The sequence below is a fragment of the Takifugu flavidus genome, chromosome 10 (genome assembly GCF_003711565.1).
Source record: "Takifugu flavidus isolate HTHZ2018 chromosome 10, ASM371156v2, whole genome shotgun sequence".
NCBI classification, from domain to species: domain Eukaryota; kingdom Metazoa; phylum Chordata; class Actinopteri; order Tetraodontiformes; family Tetraodontidae; genus Takifugu; species Takifugu flavidus.
In genome coordinates, this window is record NC_079529.1 from 3378704 (window position 1) to 3391596 (window position 12893).

The 12893-nt window shown below is 45.6% G+C and overlaps 1 protein-coding gene across 2 annotated transcripts in view; it reads left to right on the forward strand.

Moving 5' to 3' along the window:
- Positions 1-73: 73 nt before the first annotated feature.
- creb5b (cAMP responsive element binding protein 5b) overlaps positions 74-12893 on the forward strand; it is a 33081-nt gene continuing 20261 nt past the window's right edge. The window contains exons 1-5 of one of the 2 annotated variants that reach the window (XM_057045351.1): positions 74-230; positions 4049-4125; positions 4475-4568; positions 5734-5855; positions 7119-7270. In XM_057045351.1, the coding sequence (XP_056901331.1) occupies positions 4072-4125; positions 4475-4568; positions 5734-5855; positions 7119-7270 (422 nt within the window). In that variant the 5' untranslated portion in view covers positions 74-230; positions 4049-4071. Of the gene's footprint in view, positions 231-999; positions 4126-4474; positions 4569-5733; positions 5856-7118; positions 7271-12893 lie in introns of those variants that run through there. The other variant, XM_057045350.1, reaches the window with a different exon arrangement.

The window sequence follows — 12893 nt, forward strand, 5'->3', positions numbered from 1 at the left end:
CACACCCACCCCCGCGAGTCCGCGCGAGCGCCTGGGCGTGTCTGCTCGCAAACCCCGCCCCGCTCGCACCGCCCACCCGAGCGGACCGCAATGATTTAGAAGTTCAGGAATCCCACGTGACGTCACCCAAGGGTGACGTTATGCTTCTCTAAATAGATCGTATTGTAATCTTTTCTCAGTCCAACGTGGTTTCTTCTGAGAGACTGCTTCGCATTTTCTACACTTGTCTGGTGAGTTGAAACCGCTCTGCCGCCACGCAGAGCGGCGTGCACGCGCCTTCGCAGCTTTGTTGCGTTCGCTCCGTCACGATCGGCGTGCCTTTTCTCCTCTTTTACGCCCGTGCAACAGCTTGTTTTCGCGTCAGCATTCCGGGTCGAACTGCTGTGTTGTCGTTTTTTTCAGGTGCGCAACTTCAGCCGCGGCGTCGTCGGCGTTGTAGCGGCGCGTCGGGGTTCGTCCGCGCGGGCGCGTTGTCATCCGCGCCTCTGTTGACTTGTTGCAAGTTGAGTCAAGTGCGGCTGCTCGGTCCGTCAGGTAGCAGCGAACAGCCGCCTGCAGGAATTCACGAGAAATCATAAATCACTGCGCAGAAATAAAATGAATAATGGCTGTCAGGGTCTCCGCCAGCACGGGTCTCCTTTAGCCTTTCCTCCCCCCTGTGGGCTCCAGCGCTGGATTCTTGCATCACCATTTTCATGCCTGTCCCATCTCGGGATACGCAGGGCCGGCTGTCTCGCCACCACTCGCCCCCTTTTTGCGGCTCACCAGATGCTGGGAAATGATAACCTCGATAATTCTGCCACCGTGTCAGTTAATTAAAAGAAAACCGAAGAGTGATTCTCGCGTCCCCGTGAAATTTATGTCCCATTTTCTCCACAGGAGCAGCGTGGCCAAGATTACGTCATTCTGCAGGCCAATCGATAGTTGATGAAGCACCGAGATGTTGAGGGTCACTTTAAATAAGGCTGTGCTGAGCCAGCGTTAAAATATGCTTTGATTCATCTTCGTCTGTCTGACAAAAATGGGCTTATCAAAATCATCATTCACCACCTAGTGGTGTGATATCTGATGATGTTGTCAAGTGCTCAAATGATATATTTCCACCTGTATCTGTTGTAAAGTTAAACGAGAACAACAGTTGGAGAAAGGTTTTCACATGTTCCCAGAGTTTTCCTTTGATTTACTTCTTTAAGTAGATTCTGCATTTTCTGCAGAAGAAAACTGACTTTTTGTGAAACTTCTATGCAAATTCATAACATAAAGAGGGGTGAATTTGTATTTTCTGTATTACTGTATACAGAAACTACACTCTATTTTTGTGATTAAAGCGGGCCAGTGCATTATAAAACCACTTTTCCGGTGATCATCACAGTCAAGGCGAAACCCTAACTTAAATAATGACTGCTCGGATGTTGTAAAGGCTGAAATATCGGCTACAACACTACTTTGCACAGCAGAAACGTCGTTTTACCTTAAAAAAAAGTCTTGCAGCTTTAAATATTTCACTTTTTTCTTGGCTGCTTTTGTAAATATACCGTGTCCCACTCTCTGAAATGGCATCTCTAAAGTTGTCTAAAGAAGCCAGTGCCTCACAAGCGTTAAGGCGTATATCACATCAGGCTTGTTGTCATGTATTCGCCTCAGCAGCAGAGGCTGAGGGCCAGACACCGTCTGAAAGGGCCGTGCTCTTTGCCTCGGGGATCGCTGTGATCCTGCCTTGAACCCGCTGTCAAAGGCTGTGGGGAGCTGGAGAGTGTGTTTGTGCTCGCTTTACCCCGTATGCCTTTGCACCCCAACCTCTTCCCCACCATATTGTTTAAATTCCAATATGCGCTCTAACCTGGAGAAATGGTCCCCAGCTCCTCTTGAAATCAAACACCAGACTTTAATCCTTCCCCCCTCACACACATCAGGATATAGTTAATGTAAAGTGTAACCAAATTTCCTCTGCTAAACTAAAACATCGATATGGAACGAGAGCCAAATGCCCTCTCCCAGGGAAGGGCCTCGCGTATCGATAATTTGGAGCGTTAAAGCTTTTGGATAATTCACGGAGACATACTCAGGATTAATGGTTAACAGTTTTATGCGGTCATGTGGTTTGGATTTTATGGGAAATGTGATGAAATGTTGAAATTCCCTTTTTAGAGGAAAGGAAGCGCTCGCTTTTACATTGGTTTCATTCTCTCGTCTCATTTTCAACGAGAGCTTTCTGGTGATTTGTTGTCACTGTTTAGCCATTAACTGAATATTTGTGGGATTGTCGAAATTAAAACCTACTAAACTGTATAAAACCTCTGTGTACACGTCTGAATTTGAGATAATTAAGGTGGCAAGAAATGTTTTCCAATGATGATTAACGAGCGATTGGTTTTTCAAGTGCGGTTTTGTGGCTCCCATCATTTTTGCTCGGGGCTCCAGGGTTCGGATCACCGGCGTTAATCATGTTTGTTGTGTCAAAACAGGGCGCACAGGTGAGTTTCTTCTCACACTGGTGACAGACAGAGTGCCCAGTTCTCGGCGCTCTCTGACAGAGAGACCCTGTCCAGATCCCCGCTCTCTGGACTCCGTCATGAAGCGCAGCCTGTTAGGAAAACAGCACCGCTAAGCCTAGCACAACATGAGCGTGTTTAGACTGTGCTTTAGGAAATAGCCTGCACCCATCAGAGCGGGACACCTGTACACGCTGTATGAAGGTATTCATACCTGAGAGGAGAGGCGCATCACCGGGGCTTCTTGTGACATAAGCTGAATCTAGATCCTAGATTCATGTTAGAGCGTACTGTAGCATTTACTTTGTCGTTAAAAGAAATATTTGGGAGAGGAAATTGAAATCCTGTCATATTGTTTACTTTAGGTATTCATTTGCTTTTAACTCTTCAACACCTGCGGAAAGAACAGATGCAAACGTGTGTGAGATCGTTAATTCGCTGCAAAATAAGATTCATTTCCAAAGCTGAAACCGCTTTAGTTGATACGCAGTCCTACACAATAATTCTACACGTAGCACAGCTTGTCCTGACAGAAAACGTTGTTTAAAACAGCATTTTATGAATGAGCAGATTGATTACATAATTCTAGTACCAGCTACAGACTTTGGTGGTTGTTTGTAGAGTTCCCTTTCCTCTTTCATAGACATTGACATAGAAATATAAACATAGTTGTACTTCTTTCCAAATTATTGTTTTCTGGCATCCCTTCATAAGCGTGTTTGGACTGCTTTCAACATATTGTTGGGCTGGGAGGGCAGAATCCCTTATTTCTGCTCTTGATTTAGTTGGTCTAAGTATACAGAGGGACAGGCTAATATACCAAAACTGGAGGCTCTTAATGTTCATGTCTCTGGTTGCAATTTCTATGTCTTTTTACGTACAGGTGAAAGGCTGTCTGTGTTTCCCGGGAACATTTTGGTCTCTCTTATGTACATTTTTTAATCATCTTAATACGGACACTGCACATCTGCCACCAGTGTGATCGCAGTGTTGCAAATGTTTGCTGTTAAAAGTTGCACCTTTGGTGAAAACTGCACACTTTCTTATGGTTTTCACAGGAACAACTGAATATTAACCTTACTTTGACTTTTTTTTTTGCCTAATCTAACTGTCTGCCGCTGACTTTAAAATGATACTGGAATACTCAAGTACTTTTCGTCTTATTTGCCGGACCAAAATCATACGTGTTTGATCCGATTCGGTCGATTTGTGCTTTAAATAGGCGCCTCGACGAGCTTTACAGAAACTCTGGATGCGTCAATGTGGTGGACCGGTCTTTGTTCAAAAAGCTGCACAGTTGTTTTATGGTGCAGAACGTAGCCCAGATGTCATTTTAGGTGAATACTAGATTACTTTAGTGTGAGAAACCAGCATTTGAGCCACAGATGTTTCAGAAGCACCGGCAATTTAATGTCAGGCGTTGCACAATGAGTATGTTTTTCCACGTGGATGCTGGTGGGGAAACTGTAATTCATCCACTTCCTCTTCTTACTTTTTGCCTTTGCGTGTATGCATGTGTGTCTGTGTGTGCGTGTGTGTGTGTGTTTTTTCTATAGTTTATGAGAAGGTGGCAAGAGTGATGAACTCAGACCAGGAAAGGCCGTTCGTGTGCAACGCTCCTGGCTGTTCCCAGGTGAGAGTGCCGAGACAATAAGAGCATGATATTCTGCGTGTGTGGGGGTGTGTGTGTGTTTGCCTGTGTGTGTGCCTGTGTGTGTAATATGAGGTCCACATCGAGGAGGCCTGAGAAGAGGGTTATTAGCTTATGTACAAGGGAGAAACTGAATATCCCAGAACTGGGAAACTTAAGCTGTAAATAACGCTGCAGGTGTTTAGGTGTTAAATATACAAATAGAAAGAAGGCTCCCGAAAAGATCCTTCTTTTTTAGGAGAGGGTTGGCAGGTAGTATGAAGACACATTTACATTCCATAATCAACTAAAAAGCTTAATTGATTTTGCTTTATTTTTAAAAACAAAACAGCGATTCCCCACAGAGGACCATCTGATGATACATCGACACAAGCATGAGATGACGCTCAAGTTTCCCTCCATAAAGAACGACAACATGCTGTCAGGTGAGGTGCACGACGCCGCTGCTGCTGGCTACACCAGAAAGGTTCACCCAGAGCGTTCGTTTGCAGGTGTGTACGCAGGTGATTCATGCCCAGACAGACGCGCTCGTCTTTCATCAAGAAAACTTAATAGCACAGCCATGCTAGTAGTTTACGATGATTTAAATCACACGACAGGGCAGTTTTAATCAGCGCTCACTGGTTTTGAGTATGTACACCACGGCGACGCAGAGGAACCGGCCTGTCAAAGTTTGTCTTCCTCGTCGCCTCCCATGAAAAAGGGGGGACATTGCCCTAAACTGACCACAGGTGCTTTTATGGCTGCGCAAGGGACGTGTTTATCTGCACATTAATCTTCAGTTCATAACAACACTGAATCATAGATTACATGCCACTTAAACCAACTGACAGCTGGCGGCCAGTGCACAACTGCCAGGTCACGCTGGACACCGCTGTGAGCGGCTCAACTGAGGTCTTCTTTATTATTTACACTCGGTTGACAGCCAGGATCAGATTCTCTTGGCTTTGAGTTCTCGTCACCTGCCGACTGAGTTACAACTCCATTAGCATTTCTCTTATTGAAACTTCAAACTGGGGATTATTTAATGCTTTTTCTCCACCTCAGTCATAAAATGTGTATTTAAATTATGCTAATGCACATTTGTTTTCCCAACATCTTGAGAGCTGTATTTATATTTTGGGCGCCCAGGTCTCGATGAAAGTTTATGTCATTCCTCCGTCCGGCCAAAATGGATAAACAGACCAAGTATGCTTTTAAGTTTTGAAACTAGCCCGATCCTTAAGTCACCTTCAACCGTCTGAAACCTGATCTCTCCCCCCCCCACAACGTCAAGTTGAATGAGTTGCGATGGAACTCAGCACACCAACCGAGACCCCCACTCTAAAGGTGGAGTCTGCTCTTCATCAGCTGAAACGGGGCTCTCGAGTGGACTGTCTTTTTCTCACAGGGTGTTGGCTTTGTTTTCCTAAAGCCAGAGTAAATACGAACATAGTTTTAAATATGTAACATTTCTCATCACTGCATGCACGTGAAAATAATGTAATACACGATCCTGGTTTAGTTTGATCACGCTTCGGTACCCTGCGTTGCCTCTTCCTAAACTACCAATGTTATATTGATTTTAAAATCACAAGTTTTGATTTCCAGACCAGACGCCGACGCCAACGCGCTTCTTGAAAAACTGTGAGGAGGTGGGCTTGTTCAGCGAGCTGGATTGCTCCATTGAGCAGGAGTTCTGCAAAGCCCAAGAAGAGGAGGACAGCAAACAGGTACAGTTGGGAGAACAAAGACCAGGGCTGAACAATAAAAATCCCCTACAGGGGTCAGGTGGTTGTGGACTGTTATCAGGTGCCATCATCAGTCATGCCATTATCAAAGCTCCGAGCAGTACCTGGACCTGTAATAGATTGAGAGATCTCGTCTGCACACTGTGTTCACATGTTGATAGACGCAGGCGTGTTTGGATTTACGACGAGCAGCACCTTTTCTTCCAAAGTTGAGTCACATGACGCACCTCTAGCTTTGCAGTTGCCCCCCAAATGCTCCTCTTCAGCCTTGTCAGCAGTCACAGACAGGCCGAGCAGCTGCAGATTTGCCTCCGCACCACATGTGAGTGGAAAAGAGATCGTCTTCTACACCTGTAGCTTCAAACAGCCCCTCGTCTCTCAGGACTGGAGTCCGATTTCTTCCCAGGATGCAACTTTTGTGGCAGAAATTAAAGGCCTGCCCACAAATCCTCTGACATGAGCAGAAAAATCTTCACACCACTAATTTGTCAGTCAGCTTTCTTATACCTGGAACATAGTCGTCAAATCACCACAAGACAGACTGCTTATCTAATGTCTGGAAAGATGTGCGCGTAGCTTAGCTGTCGTCAGGGTGTTTTGGTCCCGGATCTCATCTGTGCTTGGGTCAACCTCGCCTATTCTCCCGAGCCTGTGTGGTTTATGATGGAAGCTCTGCAACGTCAGCAGGAGGCGAGTCAGATCCAGCCTCTCTAAGAGGATGGAGTGCACCAACTACAGATACACGCTGAAATAACTTTACAATAAAACAGCATTTCATAGGAATGCATATAAAAATAGGCCTGAAAATGAAAGACTTACGCTTAGCAACTGCATTCTCAGCTAATTCTCAGCTAAGCTGTTTTATTTTACTACCTTTTTTCTGCTACGTTTGGACATCACTGCTTTATGCTAACATATGTGAATTGACTTGGGAGGTTTGTGTTTGTATTTTTTTTTAACAATCCAATGTTATTTTAGAATTTGTGTAGTTAAAGAAACTGCCCTGCTGTGACAATAACAGTATGGAAACCTGGTGTTCATTAGCCATCCAATGTATGCCCTGAACTTAACAAAGAAAAAGCCCGTGGAGGCTGGTTTGGGCCCTCATTACCCATTCAAGTTGGGCGAATGAAGGTCAAGGCCAAACAGTTGTAATCGCTTGAGTCATACTGAGAAATCTGACTTGCTCTGGGAAAACACTGCAACACCTAAAACTGCCCCCGCTTTACTTGTTTGCACCTACAGAGTATCTCACTGCACGGCCAGGCAGGCCCAGGCCAGCACCAGCACTCACGGATGGGCAACCATGAAACCAGCATAGTGATCCAGCAGGCCCTTCCCTCTCCACAGTCCAGCTCTGTCATCACTCAGGCTCCATCCACCAACAGACAGATAGGGTGAGTAGGCTGATGTGGTATTAAGAATCCAAACAGAAAGGCTGAAAAAATGATTTTTGAAATGATCTTTAACCCTTCTGGCTAACCTCTTCAGGTCGTACTAAAAGCTTCTTATGTTATCTTCTCAACACAACTGGGTCCATCTCAGAATTCCAGCCTCAGGCTAGTCCTGATCCCTTTCTGACACTGCTCTTGCAATCTCTGAGGTAATGTCAGGGTTCTGTTACATTTGGAGCGCCGTGCACGTCGGCGCCGATTCATGCTATGCTGCTCATTCAGTATTGTCCCACAGCAGAGCATGCCAAAGAGAGTCCCAGAGGACACGATGAGGTCATTGTGGAAGACTCAGCTGTGACTGTTTTTACAACGGTTTACCATTTCATTGCTCCAAAATAGCTCTTTTCTCTCAATGGGAGTGTTAGCCCCTGCAGAGGTCTGTCTCTCTCACACACACCTTTGAGCTGCCTTTCTGCAGGTGTTCAGGACAGCACATCTACAAAGCGTGTGGTTGGCGGCGCTGTTAGTGAACCAGCTGTTTAAGAACTGTGCCTTAGCAGTGCTGAAGTAGTTGATTGATTTTATTCAATCAAAGTGAAAGTGTTAATTCTTTTGTTTAGTCAGATATTTTGTTAAAAAGGTGCAAACTATTCTTTTTTTTAAGTTAATGACTCCCCCCTCTGATTCTTGTGTGTTTTAAATTTATACAGAGGCTTTGTTCTTGGAAACCAAATATTTGGAAAAAAAACAGACAGACACTGAGATGACTTGGTGTTAATGTGTCTGTGCTGCGACAACAGACTTGAGCTATTGAATATTGGATGGGAGGCCCGTCACTAAGCCTGACTGACACCCCATCAGGCTCATTGTGGAGCACAAGTTTGGAATTTCATCCCCCTGGAAGCGCGGCAATCACTGCCAGTAACGGAGCCTCGGCTGGCCTGCCTCACCTGAGATTACCTGTCATTAAAACTCCTCACTACGCTGGCGCGTATAGTCACCACTTCTCCTCGCGGGCTTTTATGACCTTAAATCACTCCCAGATTTTTGTGAAACCCATGGTTCCACTGCTGTCTCGCACACACAGCTGACACGTCACACTGAGGTGACATCTTGCCTCAGAATAGACTTGTCACAGTTATCGAAGTGATGTTGGAATCAGTGGAGCGCCAGTATAATAACAGCTGTTGTATGCCAAGACAACAGAAACCGAATGCATTAATAGGAAGCGCTGAAGGAAACTGATCTGAAAATATTAATATCAGCAGGAAAATGCGTTGAGGAAACCTTTACAATAGAAAGTAACGCTTCCACAGGAAGGTCTTCCCACTGGAACTTCCTCCTTTTAGATTAACTTGACACTTCACAGGTCGATTGGGAGTTGGGGAGCTCACTGGAGGCCACATCGGTGCCTTCCTTTGACACGTGTCGCCATATTAAAGCCCCTCAGCTGTTGCCTGCAGCAATTTGTATTTGCGAGGGAAAGATAATCACTGAACGTGTGTTGGTTTTCATCCACACCGAATAAGGTTCTTTACTGTGCAAATGTTTATGCGTAATCATAACAACTAGAGGGAAGATTAGCGACATTAGCCTCATCAGGAATAAAAGGTTTAGCGCGTGCAGTCATTTGTGAGGTGAATATATCTGTAGTGAGAAATAAATCACCAAGCAGAATCGCTTTAATCCGGTGCCCATCTGCTTCTTTCATAGCTTTACAGAATGCACAGCTTGAGCGTCCAATGAATTAGGATAACAAGTCATTTTCATTGCTCCACGATGTTTACTAAAGAGCTTTGAGGCTTGGAATCAATTAGGATTGGCTTTCTTCAAGTCCATTTACTTTAGGGTTGAGCTGGGCCTGCAGCTGTGAAACCTGAGGCCCTCTCTCGCTTTCCTTTTCCTCTCTCTCCCTTTCTACCCCGAGTCCCTAAACACGGTCTTCGGGGAAACCGAGCTGACACAAACCAGTGTTAAACCCAGGCAAAAGAAAGAGCCAGCAGATCTTAATGTCATGGCTATCATTATCAGACAAAGGGAAATGGTGTCCAACAGATTTGAATGCTTTCTGCATTTCAATTATAAACATCTGTTGCTGAGTTATGTCAGAGTTAAACGCGTCGGACATCACTAGCCAACCATGTAAGATGCAACATTCTGTGGAGACCTGAACCTTTCCACTCGCGAGAGGAGATACGCGCTATGGGTGTGGGTACGAGGCATTAAAATTACATTCTTCTGTTCTGGATCAGCAGAGGAATTCAGCTCAATTGTTTCCATTACATATCACAATCACAGCAATCAACCTGAATACAGCTACATTAGAGGAATATAGTACGGATGTGGCCAAATGCCCTAATTATTTTTTTTTTTGTGACATGGTATTTAAATACTTGTCTTAATTTTGATTGTGGTTTTCACACCTTTTTACACCGGGCATGCAGCTCGTGCCTTCTTGCCAAAACACAAGTTCTATTGCTCACTTGCTGTTTGACTGTTGCGTGCTGCAAACGTTATCTCCTGGATTAATTTGGGCCTATTGCACACGCTGGTCACAGCGTATGCTGCCTTGTCAGTCACCGCTTCAAAGGAAGTCGTTCTGTGGTTTTGTTTCCCATGATGCTTTAGACTTTTAGCAGTTTTCACACCTCTTTAGTCATCAGTTTCTTTAGCTCCTTGCTTTTGTCTTTAAGGGAAGTAGCCGAAATAAATGCTGGCCTGCACGACTTCCGAGCTGTTGGGTTTCTTGCAAGCGGTATGCGGTGGTTGACAATTTACCGTTTGAGTCTTTCTTTTTTTGTGAAGATCTTTCGATATGCTGAACAATTACAAAGGATATAAGCAAAATATCCTGTGAGATACTCTGCACGCCATTGAATCTGGTCCTGAAGCAGACATTTGTCTCAGAAAGTGACATCGCTTTTTGTTTAGGTGAGCTACTGCAGATCGATACTGTTGAAGTGCTTTTATTCCTTTGCGTGTTGTGTTTTTCACGGCCATGCATGTGATGAAACAGCCTGGCAGCTTGCAACAGAACAGAGAGCTTACCTCTGAACACAAAGAATGAGCTCGCCAATATCACACATTAAATTGAGTCTCATCTATTTTTTAGTGATTTTTTTAAAAATTGTATACAGAGCGTGGGGATGGGGGGGTTCATGAGCGTGGGAGCACCTGAGATAGCCTCATGCTATGACATGACAAACACAGCATCCAGAGGCATAAACACTGTTTAGCATTGCATGCAAACTGCAGCGCTGATGCACATTAAACCACAGCAGGTAGAGCAAAGGTGAGCCAATAAACAATGTTGCTCAAAAACAAAGGTACACAGTGTAATCAGTTATAAGAAGGAAGGAGAGCAACCAAAAAGCAAGAATACAGGATGTACATCTGACCTGAATTAAGATGAGCTCATTGTGTACCGCAGTGGGTTTAATAGTGCGTTTGTAAAGAAACGCCCAGACTCTGTTGCCTCTCATTCCAGCGGGTCTGTGTCATCTCTGCCCCGGGGCCACCACACATGCAGGCTCCTGCACAGGCAACTCACACACTGGGACATCGCAGCTTGGGGAGTGCAGGGATCACAACATGGGGTGGTGTGGAAAAGGGGATCAGAGGTGGGCAGAGGGGAGGAAGAAAGGGATCAGAGGTGGTTGGAGGAGAGGAAGAGGGGGATCCAAGGTAGATGGAAGGAAAGGAAATGAGGGATCAGGGAGGTGGAGGAGACAGCGGAAGGGGGGCATCAGAGGAGAACACATGGGTTCTCTTCCATGTTGGTGGCTGATTGCTCGGAAAGGATAAAAGTCGTGTCTGCACGGGGAGAGGAAAGGATAGATCATGTTTAGATGAAAGCTTGAAGGGTGTTAGGTGTGGGAAAATCTCAAATGAAAGCGATATGGGGGATGAAGCGGGCATCAGGTGGGCTTCACTAAGTGGAGGAGGAGTCAGCTAGGGAGGTTAGGGGCAAATGGGCAGACGGGTTTTAATAGAACGAGAAAAATGATTCGTCGTAAAAAAGGTTATGTCACCAATAAGGTCAGGCAGTTTATTTTAAATCTTTTCACTACTTAACGTTGACTTAAAATGTCTTAAAATGGAATTCACTGTCACATTAATAAATCAATATAATATCACAGCAGTTGCATAAATACCTCAGCTCTGCCTTGGAATGCTTCACCTCAGCTTGAGGCAAACTAACTTGAAGACACCTCATCCCAGATCAATCCCAGAGCAGCACCCTCCCAGCATCCATCCCTCCACCGGCCCTCTAATAAAAATCAGGCTGTGTCGTAACCCATTAGGACTGATTTATTTGATCAGATTCGTATTATTTCCTCAGTCCAAACCCCTTGGCACTCTCCTCCCACCAGTGATTAAAGGCAGTAAATCAGGGGAAGGTCCTGTGTAGTGTTTACTCAGAGAGTCAGGCAGCTGCAAGCTGTTTGAGGCCCTTGTTTCTCCCTATGTTTACCCTCGTTCCCATGGCGACTGCACCACCGTCTCCCGAGCGTCTGGAACTTGGCCCCGGGGTGTTTTGGTTACGTTCGAAAAGTTTTTCACTGCTGTGTCTGCCCAGAGCTCTCAGTGACTTCACTGCGCGAGGAGCGAGCGCGGTGATGTTGGACGAGCCGGGGAGGGAAAGAGAGGGAAAAGGCGAGAGGAGGAGAGGAGGGAGGGACAAAAATCCAGGGGTGGGCAGGCACTGGGTGGGGGGAGGGCGAAAAGCCAAGAGCATTACATCATTTCTGGAGCAGAGTCAAAAAGGGAAGGATATGAGTCAGTGTACTGACTGCACCTCTCTCCCTCACTGGATAGAGGCCAATCCCCTTGTGTGTGAAGTCCCCAGTACTTGAGCTGGAGTTGGGATCTGTGGAGACTGGGACAGTGTTGTGCGCGTCTACATGTGTGCGTTTGCAGACAGACAGCCGGATTTGTACTGCATGTTAGACGGAGCAGCTCCAGGGGGGCTCGTGTTGAGCACTGAGGTCCAGAAGAGAGTCATAGAGGATTAACAAGACACTGGACCGTTGTCAGCTCTGCTCCATTAGAGAGAAACGTGGCAGAGGATATTAGAGAGGGAGAAAAGCCACGACAGAATAGGAGATTTAAAAAAGCAGAAAGACGGGCTAAAAGTGATGTCATGGAGGTGGGTGGTAGTGGCTGTTCTTGGGTGGAGACTACAGAGGAGAGCTGGGCTGAGAGTGAGGCACTCAGTAATGTGAGAGTGCACGGTCAGGACTGCAGAGTGTCTACCTGCCATCCCCTGGGGCTCGCAGCCCAGGCTATTATCAAACCCCTCGGTGGAGCCACAGCCTGTCATTATTCAAAAACACAGACACACACAAGAATTCACACACCCGCACATGCACCACGAACCGCCACGCATGCACCAGTGTGAAGCATGCTGGAGAACTGGGCCAAAAAGGTGTAAAAGTTTGGGTTTAGTCATAAAACATGTTTTAAGAAATGTTTTAATTACCACAATTTACATACACATTACACATTGTGCACATGTGTATTTTATTTTATGTTGGCACAGTAGGCACAGTATCACAGATGACACCACTACTCCTGAAACGTCCTGTTTTATTGCCTTCATGTAAAAAGGGACAACATTTTGCCT